Below are 16,792 nucleotides of genomic sequence, written 5' to 3' on the forward strand. Positions count from 1 at the left end.
ATATTTAGAGCCATCATGCCATCTTGTATATTTAGTAGTTCTACACTAAACATTCTCAAATCATAATTTATTTACTTAAAGTAAACTAATTACGTTTCGTTCCGTTACGTTTTCTTTATTCCTTTCTTTCAAACTGAGTGTCAATTATTTTCTATTACCTCCTGAAATTTTTAATTTTCTTACATTTTAAATATTATAATAGCAATCTTTTTTTTAATTTAAAAAAAAATTCGATATAATTTATTTATAAAATATACCATAAATATTACGAGTCTTATCTTGTTTACAAGTTTAAACTTACACTTTAAAACTGTTCTAAAAAAAGTAAAAAAAAATATTTTTAAAAATAATGATTAGCTATAACCCCAATTTTCTCTAAGCTCTGTCTGTAAAATCTACAATGGAATGTTATTGCCACCTTCGAGAATCAATGTTCTACACTGTGTTTGTTACAACGTATCAAAATATATCGATAACTTGATTCGTACGAAGCGAGCATCGCAGTTTGTTTGCGTGCGTAATATAAAATGCAAATTGAATTACGCAACTCACGTGACCTGATAGTTCAATTTCTAATTTACAGTCATGTTTAATCAATTGATATAACATTTGTTATGTTAACTTTCACACATAACCAATTCCACTATTTGGTTCAAGGGCATAAATAAATTGTCAACACGACTCCATAGCCGTCTATGTTGTATCCAAAATGCAGTTTTAAGTGAGAGACTTCGAGTATTCTGAACAGTTGTACAGAAATCGTTGACGCGTTATGCGAGTGCATAATTATTATATTTCGTACGTACCGGCCAGTCGTATTTCGTTAACGGAACGTGGAGTTTGTGTTTAAAAATGGAATCTATAATTTATTTTTCGAATACAATTTTTTTTATTTTCATATTTGTGTTTTGTATAAATGCACGTAGTGTCAGTGATAGCAAGTGTAAGTATTATTATGATTTTTTTTATTATTTTCAATAGGTACATATTACTAAGTATGTATTATATTATTTATTATAAAAAGGTATGTGACCTTTTTATATGGTTTAATTAACTCATTTATTTATACAATTTAAATTATGTTTTTAATTATCACGAATATTTTTTTTAAATTGTCCTACTTAATTTCTATTTTATGTAATTACATCAATAATTATCTTCATTTATATTTGTAGGTATATCTTGTTTATAGTATTTACATATTAATTTATTTAATACTATATTTCCCGTATGTGGTATTCGTTCTTAATCCCGTTGCAAATTTGGGTAACTCTTTTACAATGCTGAATTTTAAACTTCATATGTTTCGCCAATCCGCCTGCCAATCGTGGCAACTGTTGGCATCACTCTCCTATGGGGGATACCTATGTCCAGCAGTGGACAATTAACGGCTAACAAAATAATATAAAATGCTTCACTTGTGTATCGATCTTAATCAATTTTATTTATTTTAATGCCAATTTTTAATACATTAGCGTCACAGTATATTCTGTGATCTCCATAGCTCTATTAATATCACTAAGCGACAGTTTTTTTTAATGAATGATAATGGAATGGTAACCCCATTCGCGCTAACGTTATACACTAGCGGGGTACCAGTGAGGGATGATAGGTGAGAATGAAAAGGTAGGTCAGTTAGCCCATCGCAACGAATACACTTGGAATTCAGCACGATGGTTTCTAAGGGGGACCACGTGGAAGTTGGCCTGACAGGGCACATTGCTAACAATGGGACTAGTAGTTCGCTTTACTAATAATCCCTTCTCCCCCCACTTAGCGACAGTTACGATAATATATTATATCAGATGGGATGAAAATAAATAAATCATTTCATCGGCAATAGACATATTGACATAGAAAATATTTCCGGTCGAAAGTGGGTTGAGAAGTTAAATTATATCTAAACTTTGACAAACTACGACTTCCGAGTTCCGATTTCAAACAGCTGTCAATAACTTGACAAGTATATTTATACTTCCTATTTATTGACAGAATTTTGCATATTCGTTCCCCTAGAGGAGTGGTAAAATTATAAATTATCGATTATTCGGCAGTAAATTATCGATCGATGTATACAATTTTGTGTGTATATAATTTACCATCACCAAAATCAAATCAACAGTTACCTGATTTATTGATGAACATAGGCCTCCCCCCATAAAATGGTAGAAATGCATTAGTTGGTGTTATCCGCTACATACGGTATGGATGAAAGGACCGAGAAAAAATGAGGTAGATAGATAGATAACCTTTATTACCAGTAATAAAAAAATAAAAAAATCAACAATAAAAAGAAAAACAGCATTAATTTTGTGTATATCTTCTCTATACAGTTATTTACCGTATTCTGTAACGAAATACAAATGCGTGATATGCAAACTATTGATAATTAAATATTTTTACCATCAACTTAATTATTTTAATTTAAAAACTAAACTACTAAATCGATTGTGGTAAAATTTATACAAGACCAATCTGAAATGTCGTTTCAGACCAAAAAAAAAAAAGAAAAAAATTACAAATCGGTACATAAATAACGAGTTGAGAACCCCTTCTTTTTGGAAGTAGGTTAAAATTTTAACCAACAATTATTACACGGACAATGCCAGTATTTAATTTTGTCTTTATAAGTAGGGAATCGTAAAAAAAATATTAATAAATTAACACTCTGTGGGAACGCCATTGTGAGTTGCCCGCATGCAGGTCAGGTGTTGCGTGAAGCATGTAAAGACAGAAACAAAATAATGCACGCGAATCATTTTTAATTTTTTTATGCAACTTAAAATGGCAATCAAGTTGACGAGGGAGAAAGGATTGTTAGCAATGGAGTTGGACAGCCCCGTTGCTAGCAATATACCTTATTAGGTCGACCTCCACGTGGTTCCCCCTAGAAACCATCGTGAACAATTCTTGTTGAATTCGTCACGATGGGTTAACTGACCTACTTCATCCTCACCTATCACTCTTCACTGGTGCCCCGCCGGTGTATACCGATAGCGCGGGTGGGGTTACCATTTCATTATCATCCATTTAAAAAAAAAATCAAGTTGACGGGATGAAAAGTAATGGAAAGTGGTAACCGTCGCCTATAGATATGAGCAGTACCATGGACATAACAGAGAATACTGTTTCACCTATGAATTCTTTAAATTCTTTAGGAATTGCATTATACAGTTTCGTACATTTAATAACAATATTTTATTTATATTGCTCAGAAAAACTTTTTCTTTGACTTTTCCTTTACTACTAGATATAACTCATTTTGCCAATTTGGTATTACCGATATTTTATCAATTGTGCAATACCTATATTGAACTGAGAACTTTGAAAATCAGAATTGACCCAGCTTCTCCTGTGTAATCAATTACGAACTTCATTTTTTTATTTAAACCTACGAAACATTTTACTTCCATAACTCAATTTGCAATGGACGACAGAAAACACCCGAGTGAATTAAGTTTAATTTAATATACAGTATTAAATTAGTTACGTATGATATTAAATTAGTTCACACCTACTTTTCACGTTGATGTGTTCACCGAAAAAAGAACTCTCTTAAGTAGGAATTGAGATTGATTTTGAACTGTCACTGTACAAATGTACGTCTAAAACAAATAGTTTTATTTGAGTAAATGTATTATTTTAAAATCAACATGTTCTAAATTTAAAGTAGTAGTTTGAATATAAAGTACGTTCTCTGTAGTTTGGATTTAAATCTATTTACTTTGACGTTGACATTTTGACAGCTGTTTATTGTATGTATGTATGTATTGTATGTATGTATTTAGTTTTGTTATATAAAGTTCATAAAAAGATAATATAGTATATAAGACAATATATTACCAGTAAATGGCCTAATATGAAATTGGCAAAATGAGTTTTAACGAAATGCCAACCTAAAAAGTACTTTTGCACGAAAGTGGATGGATGTATGTATCGGAAAATATCTAGATTAATCTATTATGATCATTCAAACCGTATTTTTCAACCAACTTAAAAGAAAGGAAGTTCTCAATTCAGTTGTATTTCTTTTTTTTAAGTTTATTATCAGATAACATTATTTTTTATCTGATAGTACTTTTAAATTAGTCCTTAATATATTTTTAAATAAAAATAACTGTTTTTATCATGGTTGATTTTTTTTTTTGTTATAACAATCTTTATTCTAAGGGAAACAGTTTAGTCAAGATTCTCCAGAACTAGTGTGCACGCATGACGACGTTATAAAATGGCATGAAGCCTCTGGTATTTAAGTCCCTGTGCCAGCCTTACAACAGTCTTATCATAAGGACTAACAGATATAAAGTAATGCAAATATTAGAAGCTAATTATGACCAACGTGCACGTGACTCCCCTAAAAGAACCATCTACCATCGCACGAACTGTACGATTGTTTACCACCTTTTTGATATCTCTTCATAGTATAAAACGAAGTTGCTTTCTGCCATCTGTACACTTCGATCTTTTAAACTATGCAACGGACTTTAATGGAATTTTTATCAATAGATAGCACACTTTGAATAATTATTCAAAAGGAAGATTTATACGTTTAGTTTTCTTTTTCCGTGTTAATTTATTGAAAAATGACGATAATTGGTCAAGATCTCAAGATTTCTTGAGGGCTTCCATCGAAAACGATGTCTAATCTATTTAAGATATAACAAAACAATGTATGTTCGAATTGTCTTTTATAGGTCAATAAAATAGTCTGCGATAACATATGTCTATCTTTTAAGGAATAAAATTTCTACCAGAGGGAGACTGTACAAAAATCGTTTGCTTGGGCACCTCTGTGTCCATTCGTGTTTTTATTTTGAATCAGTTGTGTTTGCATGACTGTGTTTCGGTTTGAAGGGTGGGATATAGCAGTGAATTTACAGGATACAGAGAAATAACACCTGAGTCTTCAGGAATGGCAATGCATGGGGAGTATTATGGGCGAAACAGTATACTCTGGCATGTCCATGGTACTGCTTATATATAGGTGACGATTACCATTTTCTATCAGGTGGGTCGTCAGCTTGTTTGCTATTCTAAGTTGCATAAAGGCAAAGCTGGGAAAGGTTGCTAATTTTTTATATAAAAAAGTTTTTATCCTATTATTTTACTTTCCTATAATGTACACCTCAAACCTCCCAAAGAGGGTTGACGTCAGGCAAGTGGCCGGTCATAAAATTAAAAAACCAAATCTTTTTGTAATATAGCTAAAATCATATTACGCCGACCCCAAATGATTGGGATAAGGGTAGGAAGATGATGATGAATGTACACCTCAAACTCATTTTATCAATTTTTCATATATAATTTATAGATAGAAATTTTAAGTCGATATTTCACAGAGAGTGCGAAATGGTGACATTGAAATGATTAGCATCATTTTAAAGGAGAGGTTTCAACAGCGTCGTTGAACTTACTCCCAAGGAAACTTGGGATGAAAAACGACAAAAAGTTTTGAGTTTCCCAGTTTTTGGTCGTGTCGTGTAAGTATGGATGGGAGGCTTTAAAATGTTCATCGTATTTCGACCTAAACTTCTTTGATATATAATAATAATATAGTTTATTTTCGGGAGTAGAGAATTCCCTTAAAATCACTTCTTATTAGTCTCCCTGTATATATGTAGATGGAATGTGAATTTACAAGGTACAGAGGAATAACACCTGAGTCCTCAGGAATGGCAACGCATGGGGAGTATCATGGGCGAAACAGTATACTCTGTTATGTCCATGATACTGCTTATGCCTATAGGCGACGGTTACCACTTTCCATCAGGTGGGCCGTCAGCTTGTTTGCCATTCTAAGTTGTATATAAAAAAAACACTTGCATACAAATAAAAAAAATATGTTATTATAAATACAACGAAGCGTTTCTAGAGAGATACTTCATCTTAAGGTTATTAATCTATACCTTTTAAGTAGGTTACACAAATTTACACTGTGTTTTGCTAACATGTCAAAAGCAATGCTCATTAAAAAAAATCACGTATTGCAAATTAAAATTAATTGCTCTGCGACAAATGTGACTTCTTATTCGTATTTAATGGTACAGATGAAAAAAAATATATACCTAACGTAATTAAATTATATCAATGAATTGAAAGCTGTGAAAGTCAAACGCAACGCATTAATGATTCCCTTGGTATTGTTAGTGTTCATAGTTTTTTATACCACTGAGGTGGCAAACAAGCATACGGCCCACCTGATGGGTTTGTGGTAATCGCTTACCATCAGGTGACCTGCATGCTCGTTTGTCACCTTTTCACATAAAAAGAACTACACCCCACCAGAATTGGATTTTAACATACTCGGAGAAGGTATTGTTCCTAATGGGGACTAATGGCCCTATTTGGCATTGACATTGACATTACATTGCTTGCAATGTACCCTGTCAGGGTGACCTCTTCACGGCTCACGTCTTCTGGAAACCGTTGTGGTTAATTCTTGATAAATTCATCACATTGTACCAATTGATCTGAATTCTGGAATACTATTCAGATTTGAAAAATTCTTATTGTAGTTGATAGTTCATTTCTTGAGGAACGTTTTAGGTTATTTTTGTCACGATTCTACTACAAAGACGCAGGATATAGTAAGCATAGCATAAAAAAATTAAGACAGTAATAAAATCCAGTTCACACCCTTAGTTTGTAAAGAAATAATTAAAAATTGTGTCCCACAAAAAAAAAAAACCAACAGAAAACCAGTTATTTTGATTTAAAAACTGAACTACTGAACTCATTTCGATAAAGTTTCTAAGTAAGTATATTCATTCAGATAAAAAGCAATTTCTAAATCAGTTTAAAACTGACGGAGTTATGAGATAATAAAGATAAAAAAACATACAATCGAATTGAACACCACCTTCTTTTTGAAGTCGGTTGATAAACAAAAAAAAATACAAATTTGAACTGTTATGAATAAATGTTATGAGAACATTTGTAACAATTTAAACGGTGACATAATGAAAGGATGTAAGCACGTGATAATTTAATAATTTTGTTGTTTACTCAGCACCGCCATTGTATTTCTTAATCGCTTCATTGTCAGTAAAGAATACATAATTTTTTTTTGTTACTAAATGAAATACTTAAATACTTGTAAATCTATCAACTGCAGCATGGAGTTCTTCAAAAGGGGGTAAAGAGGTTTCTTCAGGGTCGGCAACGCGCGCGTAATACCCCTGGTATTGCAGGCGTTCATAGGCTACGGTAAACACTTACCATCAGATGGGCAGTAAGCTTGTTTGACACCTCAGTGATATAAAAAAAAGTTGCCAATACTGATGTAGAAGAATACATGCTATTTGTTGTCCTGATCAGTGAACACGTCATTAGCAGTATATTACAGTCCTTTAACTTAAAACGATATTCCAAATTAAGTCAAATTCTACGTCAACTGCGGTAAATCCCAGCATCATTCCCATTTCATAAGTAAACGCACACGTCACGCGAACTAGCAGCGCATGAATTAAATCACGTAGGTCCCTCTCTAGAGAATAAAACAGTTAAAGGATTTGTCCGCCTTTGATGTCTTGAAGTGTAACCCTATTATTCAAATAATATATAATTATACAAATATATAATTTTAATTAATTTTTATATATATATATATATATATATATATATATATATATATATATATATATATATATATATATATATATACTAGTCAGTCTCAGTGTTACCAGTCGCACATACTGGATAATAGCGGAATTAAACAAAGTAATTCTAATCAACTAACTATTGATATGGACTTCCGCAAAATAACATCTAGTTTAATAAAATATATGGTATTCGTATAATGCCTATATATATTCTAATTCCACTTAATACGTAATATAGAGGTAATTATTTATTAGTACCTAATACTCCACGCAAAAATCCTTCCAGAAATTTTAGTCACTAACCCGCTTTCCAACGAAATCTTGTGTACAATCTAGCATTCTAATTTATTTTAAAATCAGTTGTTTTTTTACCAAATTAATGAAATGGCAACCCCGCCTACGCTAACACTATACGCTGTCGGGGCACCAGTCAATAATGATAGGTGAGAATAAAATGGCAGGTCATTTTGCCCATCGTGATGAATATACCTGGAATTTAGCACGATGGTTACTAGAGGAGGCCACATGGATGTCGACCTGAAAGGGTATATTTTTTTTTATAGGTGATAATGAAATCGTGATCCCACCCGCGCTATCGGTTTACGCCGATAATGTAACCCGCACCAGTGAAGGATGATAGATGAGGATGAAACAGGTTAGTTAGCCCATCGTGATGAATTCAACGAGAATTGTTCACGATGGTTTCCAGGGATAACCACGCGGAGGTTGACCTGATAGGGCATATTGCTAGCAATGGGGCTGTCTTGAAAGGATATATTGCTAGCAATGGGATTAGTAGACCGCATTGCTAACAATCCGTCCCCCTCCCCCCGTAAAATCAGTTATATAGTTGCTGAATTTGCAAAAGGCGCTATATTTTATAGCTGACACCACTTACATCATCAATATGTACGAAACGTAAGGTAAAATTGTTTAAACCATTTATTGCGGTCTAGGTCAACATCTAGATTAGATTATTCAACAAAAAAAAACATAGCTGTGTTTATTTTTTGTAAACAGTTCTCGCTGATATTGAAAAGTAAGCCTGTCTGTCGCTTTATACTGTTTTTACATAACGCTGCGCAATCAACAAATAATAATAATGGCCTTTATCTCGAATGCTTATACTTTTTCTTAATCCTAATTAGTTTATTCTATTACATTGTTTATCGTATCCGTTGTCCTTTTTTGGCATAGGTTTCTTCCAATTCGTTCCATCCCTCTCTATCTCTGGCTACTTGACTATGTATTTCCAGCTAAGATTATATAAATAGAGCATAAAGTGTAGAAAACAGGACCACTTTTAGTCAGTCACACGTCAATTTGGCTGGTATATATTTTTTTTTTTAATAAATCAAAACATATGCACTTTTTTAATGTTGCCAAATATTGATTTAAATTCAATGTTACAAGTAATTAGATTAAAAATAACACAGATCAGGATATTTTTTAATTACAACTGGGAATTATTTTTCTGATATAATATCAATACAATTACAAATTAATATACATACATTAATAAAAAAGTTGTTGTTGCCGCTTCAATGAAAATGGTGAACTTTTTTAGTTGCCCATTTGAAAACTAAAGTATATTTATTATGTTTATTTATTCAAATATAAATAAAAGGATTCCGTAAAGTATAAGTGTCATTACGAATCATTATACACTTATGTATTTTTGTCTTCGATTTATTAGTAAGAATTTTGTGTCGTTTTTGTTTTTTAATTTAACATACAATCTCTATACTGAGTGGCCCATTAGATAAAATGGTGATTAATCGCGAGACCCTTGAATAGTAAAAGAAAGAAATAAAAAAGAAATAATTTTCACTGCTAGAACATTTAAGAAAATTAATATTAATTCTTCGCCATTTATGTTATAATGTCAACAGATTTAGCACGCGATTAATTTATGAGTACAACGTACATTAGAAAAATAATTAATTTAATAGACTTGATAAATAATTTGCCGTGTGCTCCCGGCATAGAATGAACCACCCTTCCTTTCCCGAAGCTGTCATAATTATTGGTCGAGAGATGAACAGCAGCGTACCTCTTAAAACATTACCAAAGGCTAACTGCGGTTGCCAACCCACCTGCAAGGGTGTTAGTAATGGGGTCAAATAGCCCCATTACTAGCAATATACCCTGTCAGGTCGACCTCCACGTGGTTCTCCCTGGAAGCTATAGGCTAATTGTAGTTGAATTCGTCAGGATGGGCTAACTGACCTGCTTTCATCCTCATCAGTCATCTATCACTGGTGCCCCGTCAGTGTATACCGATAGCGCAGACGGGGTTACCATACCATTATCACCCATTAAAAAAAAACCCGCGTGCAAGCGGGTGGAAAGACATTGTTAGTAATGGAGTCTAGCTGACCCATTGCTAGCAATATACCCTATCAGGTTAACCTCCACGCGGATCCCTCTGGAAACCATCGTGGTAAATTCTAATGGAATTCATAACGAAGAGCTAACTGACCTGCTTTCATCGTTACCTATCATTCATCCCTCACTGGTGCCCCGCCAGTGTATACTAACTAGTAAAACCCGATTTAATGGGGAAGGCCTATGTTCGGTAGTGGACAGCTAATGGCTTATATGATTTTGACGACTGAATTATAAGCATTATGTTTTTTTTTTTATTCAACTTAGAACGGCAAACAAACTGACGGCCTACCTGATGGAAAGTAGTAACCGTCGCCTATAGACATGAGCAGTACCATGGAAATAACAGAGTATACTGTTTCGCCCATGATACGCCCCATGCGTTGCCATTCCTGAGGTCTCAGATGTTATTCCTCTGTACCCAGTAAATTCACGCCATATCTCACCCTTCAAACCGAAACACAGCCATGCAATCACAACTGCTTCACGGTTGAAACACGAATAGAACAGAGGTACCCAAGCAATCGACTTTTGTACAAAGTCTCCCTCTGGTAAAATGTATGTTAATCTTATTCATGCAGCATTAATAAAGCACTTGACCTGTTTTTGGCAAAACATTTGTATGGAGACAGTTTATTTATGTAATCTTAGATTTCCAGCTGAGGATTTTACATCGTCTTCTTATCTTTTCATGTGTCGACTTAGCTTCCGCTTCCTGTATTAGGGATATCAACATGTAATACATTTTCTCCATTTATTGACTCTTCTTTGAGTGTATTCTGTTCATCTCCATTTGTTTTTCCTTGTTGTGATCAATAAGAAAAAAGAATTATCCAAATCGGTCTACACTATGAAACATTACACATTATTGCTTAATTATTAATTATTGGTTATAAATTTAAAATTATAAAATATACGGATTGACCTGAGAACCTCTTCCGTTTTCCATCGGTTAAAAATAGAATAAGAAATAATAATAATAACAACACATGAATGGGCGACACAGTACATCGTCATAGTCGTAGAATACTGACGGATCTGACAAAGATTACATATAAAGATCCGTCAGTATTCTACGACTATGACGATATATACTCTATTATGTTCATGGTACTGTTCATGTCTAAAGGTAACGGTTACCACTTTCTATTAAAAATTAATATAATTAACTCCTACATAATATTTACTCCTACATTATATACATATAATATGGAATAGGATGTTGCTTATTTGTCAAGGTATTACAACACAACAAGGGTCTTCATAAGAGACGTGTTAATAGTTCGCGGCCTAGGCGGCTTAGTACATTTTTGATACTAATTTTAATTACACTTCGTTGCCCTAATTACATATTTAAATGGGTATACTTTGGTTATTTGTGTCTTTATGTATGCCTACTTTTAAGTACATCTCCGAAATTCCAATCCAATCGAACCTACCAATCGGTCCAATTTAAACTTTCGAATACATTTATTCTTTTAAATAACAAAAAGAGCACTCGGCAATAATCAGTTTAATGATTCCTGGAAAAAGTGTAGCATTTAAAATTGAAAAAAGAAATAGAATTACATTCAAATAGATGTGATTCCTAGAAAAGCGTCTAGATTTTGAAATTGGAAAAAAGTAACAATTTATAATAATGAAAGTGTTACTGGCCAGTACCTACATAGATTAATGCAAATATGAGAAAAGGTTGGAAAAAAATGGCGGGAACGGTGAATATTTAGTTTAAATTATAATAGTCTAATTTGAGTATAGGTAAATACACGATGGAACAATGCGTAATTGTTAATTATGATTGTGGTGTGCTTTGAATATTTCTTAATAGAAAAATAATCAATTTCGAGTTACGAGCTTCTTATACATGATACTGGCAGAAATCTACACATGGCGACCGATTGTTATTGAGGAAAAGAAAAGAAAAAGAATATTTTTAAGAATGTTAAAGCCTCAGATGAGTTATTATATACTATATATTAGTTGATAATACTATTAGTCATATTATTTCTTTGTGTGTATGGCAATTGTCTATTATACACATATGTATAAGTTATTGAGGATATAAATTAATATGAAAGCGAGTTGAGCTGTATGTTACATCTTAACTCCATAACTGTTTAATCATCGTTATGCTTGACATATTCGTAGTACTTAGTACACCTCTACTGTATGTATATATATATATATATATATATATATATATATATATATTGTTTTTACAGTATCTATATATTTACAAAACGCGCTCACGGTATACACTGCCGGGCACCAGTAAGGGATGATAGGTGAGAATGAAAAGGAAGGAAGTTAGCCTATTGTGATGAATACACCTGGAATTCAGCACGATGGTTAATAGGGGGGACCACGTGGAGATCGACCTGATAGTCCGTTTTACAAACAATCCCTTTCCCCTCAATTATTATACGATACGGTACGATATTACCCATGTCTAGTATTTAGGACAGAGAAGATCATAGGTTACTTCTTATCTCTGTCAATATAACCCGGTTTTACGAACGAAGTCGCGGTCACAGGTTGTATATAGACCTCATTTCCTCGTGTAAATACGAGTATGATATTTTATGAATACATAATTAATATTAATAATGTGGAAAGACTTTAAGTTACTCACATAATTAGACAATGCTCGTTTTACCTCCTTAATGACTCAGGTCATTGTACTTCGTTGTCTAAAATAGCCAAGCGCGAACCTGTTTGGAACAAAATTTGAATAATATTAAATTAATTAATGGAATATAAAATTAAAGGGACTTTGCTATAATGCTATTAAATTATAATGACCTTGAATTCAAATTACTAAACACTTACTATTAAAACGGTCATATAATCCTTACTAATATACTATTCGTGGGGGGAAAGGGACGGTAACTCCGCCTGCGCTAACGGGATACGCTGGCAGAGCACCAGTGAAGGGTGATAGATGAGAATGAAAACAGACCAGTTAACCCATCATGATAAATTCATCAGGAATTATCCATGATAGTTTCCAGGGGGAACCGCGAGGAGGTCGACCTGGTTGGGTATATTGCTAGCAATGGGATTCTCAGTCTCCATTACTAACAATCCCTTTCCCCACATTGCTATATATTGTCCACTCCTACTACATAAAAGTAATGAGGAGGTCCTACTTAGGATTAAAGAAAAAAGACAAATTATAAAAACTATTGAGGTCAAAAGGGAGAAAATATAGTAAATAGAAGGAAGGAGGTAAAAAGGAGAGATGAAGACACAGTTATATAGGGCAGATCAACGAAAAAGTTGGTATGGTGTCGTATCAAAAGGTGAAGAGAAGAGAAATGGCAAGAGCTCCATCGACAAGAGCGTAGCTCTTAAATAGGAAATAAAATGTTTAAGCCATTTAAGTGTCAAGAAATAAAGTGTAAAGATAATAATATCTTTGTTCAGTTAACGGGTCGTTACGACTATTGCATTCGTATCTAGTGAATAGTATGTTTAAGAGTAAACAATACATTATAGTCTTAGATTATATATATATATATATATATATATATATATATATATATATATATATATATATATATATATATATATGCTAACGGTCCACCTGATGGAAAGTGATAACCATCGCCTATAGACATGAGCAGTACCATGGACATAACAGAGTATACTGTTTCGCCCATGATACCCCCCATGCGTTGCCATTCCTGAGGACTCAGGTGTTATTCCTCCGTACCCTGTAAATTCACTGTCATATCCTATTCCTCAAACCGAAACACAGCCATGCAAATACAACTGTTTCACGGTAGAAACACGAATGGAACAGAAGTTCCCAAGTAAATGACTTTTATATAAAGTCTCCCTCGGATGAAGTTCTGGTGAAGTAAAGGAATCACCCATGGAAAATTGTATAAAAAAGTTGATCCCTTTTTCTCGAAACATTTCTATGGAGATACTCTATCTATACCAGAGGGAGACTGTCTGTAGACTGTTACCACTTCCTATTACGTGGGCCATTAGGTCCCATTAGGTTAGCTTGTTTACCATTCTAAGTTGCATAGAAAAAAATTCTATATTTATTGTGTCTTATAAACGCATCTTTTTATTATTTTATAAATGTATCTGCATCTTTTTCATGCGTAAACACTCATTTTATTTATTAATAATACGTCAAAATACATTTTATCTATAAATACAGACTATTGATAAAAAATGAGTCAGCTAATTTGACAATTAGCTGACATAAAGTTAGCCCGTTTTTGAGGCTTGATGCTCTATCTATATAATCTAAGATTATAGTATTAACAAAGGCTGTACGTTAATAAACAAAAATTATTACCTGAAAAACACTTTTAACTTTATTTACTTACTACCTACGTTCGTTTATAAATTATACATATGTACATTTAAACAGCTGGTTTTACTAAGGACGTGCAAATAATTACTCGAATATATAATCAATTTTTCGTAGTCTTTTTGGTCAGTTATGTTAAATTTAAATAATTAATATTTAGGTATGCGACCGGTTTTGTACATCAAGGACTGAGTTTATGTAATATATTATAAATAATCTAACAAAGTACAGCAAAATAGTCGAGCTGAGCTGCCAGGAGTGTAAAAAAAATAAATTCCACTTTTTATATTAAAAAAAAATGTTTTAAAAAATGGATTTCTTTGTTGAACTTCCTTTCGTCATCTTTTCCATTTTTGTGACCACTTCTGCTGGCGTCATGTATAAAAAGCCCGTAACTCGAAAATAATTATTTTTCTACGAGTTATATTAAAAACACACCACAATCATAACAAACAATACATGTTTAAAATTATTATTCAACGAAATATTTTTCAATTACCGCTTTTTGTCCAGAAATTCCTTTGTAAACCACACTTTATCTACAGATTACTAGAAATAGAGATTTTTGCGGGAAATCATCAGACCCATGGCATTTGAAAAAAAAACTCTGTATAAAATCTATGCAACCACTTCATTGAATTAGAAAATTTTACACTATAAAGTAACTAAATATATTATCATACCAATCAATATCGATATTTCGAACAGAGATATTATAATAGTTAAACAACAACACTATAAACATCAAATTATTTTAATGTATTGATACTTTTAGATGGTTGCATAGATTCATGTTCTAGTTTCGTCAATACAAGGACAGTGTCGACTCTTAAAATAACATTTTGATTACTTACTCTGTGGTAATCAATCGTGTTGTTGGGTAATTAATTTTAATATTTTTCTAAGAAGAATTATAATTTTAAATATGATATTGTAAATGATGTGGATTCATAAATGTAAATTATTTATATTAAAATAAATTATTAACTGTAGCACCAAGATACAACTACTCCCGGTGAAAACACGAGTAGACAATGTAGGGTTGGGTAATATATAACAATATATTATAGTTATAATACGAGTATCTAATACTTATATTATATAGATAGAGCATCAAGCCTCAAAAACGGGTCAACTTTTTGCCAGCTAATTGTCAAATTAGCTAACTTGTTTTATTTACCAGTATTATATATACTTACGCATAAAATGTATCCTGATGTATTATTTAATAAATAAAATTAATGTTTACTCATTAAAAAGATGCAGAAATTATAAGACAAAATAAATATAGAAGTTATAAAGGAATAACTCTACACTAAAACTATTTATCACGGAAAATTTTACGAAAAAGTTGGCCAGTTTCTTTTCGATGCATTTCTGTGGAGGTATATACATATATACTGGTCCAATAACGAATATGTTAAAAGTTTGCTATCCAAATATACTTTTAACATATTTGAAAATAGATATCAGACCGATCGGCGAATCGAAGTGGGTGATTACCTTTTTTTCGCCATCAATCTCCAGAAAAGGGGAGAAAGGAATTGTTAGTAATGGGGTCTAACTGCCCCATTGCTAGCAATACATCTCAGGTCGGCCTTCACGTGGTTCCTCTGATCATCGCGGTTATTTCTAGTGAAATTCTACACCTATCATCCCTCACTGGTGCCCCGCCAGCGTGTACCGTTAGTATACAGTTATACCGGGATGATATCAACATTTCATTATCACCTATTAAAAAAATGTCCAGAAGAACTTAATATACAGATATTGGGGGGAACGAGATTGTTAGTAATGGAGACTAAAAATCCCATTGCTAGCAATATACCCAACTAGGTCGCCTCCCCGTGGTTCTCCCTGGAAACTATCATGGTTAATTCCTGTTGAATTCATCATGATGAGCTAACTGGCCTGTTTTCATTCTCATCGATCACCCTTCACTGGTGCTCCGCCAGCAAATCCCGTTAGCGCAGGCGAGGTGACCACTCCATATTCATCCACCAAAATATATATATATATACAGTAAGTGTCCGTGGAGACATCTTATATAAGTACACTGTCCCTCTGGTATTAAGCTTGCTTCAGCATTATTATACGCAGTGATCTATCTATATTTTTTAATAACCTGAGTAAATTAGCTTTAAATAGATCCCAGTGAACTTCACGATTGGGGGACTCAATGTATAGATTTTAGACGCTGTGGACTCAGCTTGGGCAACATTGAATGGAGACTGGCCTCTTTTTCGTCGATCATCAGAGTGCCATAAACTAGGGCTGATCGCGAGCCTAAGATTAAAGATACAACGTCACCTTAAATAAAAATCTTATAATGTCATTGACATTCGAACAAGGCCAAGGCGAGACTCCCAGAGCGCTTTCAATACACATAACATCACGTAATCCGTGTTTAGAAATTCAAACGACATTAAGGCCTTGCCCTGGAAGTGAAGAAAAAAAAAATATTGTGACG

The 16,792-nt window shown here is 33.1% G+C and overlaps 1 protein-coding gene across 1 annotated transcript in view; it reads left to right on the forward strand.

The window, feature by feature from the left end:
- The first annotated feature begins 760 nt into the window (after positions 1-760).
- Positions 761-16,792, forward strand: part of LOC113513784 (alkaline phosphatase-like) — a 32,707-nt gene continuing 16,675 nt past the window's right edge. The window contains exon 1 of the mRNA XM_031910207.2: positions 761-943. Coding sequence (XP_031766067.2) covers positions 853-943 — 91 coding nt within the window. The 5' untranslated portion in view covers positions 761-852. The remainder of the gene's footprint in view (positions 944-16,792) is intronic.

This window comes from Galleria mellonella, unplaced genomic scaffold (assembly GCF_026898425.1).
Source record: "Galleria mellonella isolate WM207_F2 unplaced genomic scaffold, CSIRO_AGI_GalMel_v1 utg36, whole genome shotgun sequence".
NCBI lineage: Eukaryota > Metazoa > Arthropoda > Insecta > Lepidoptera > Pyralidae > Galleria > Galleria mellonella.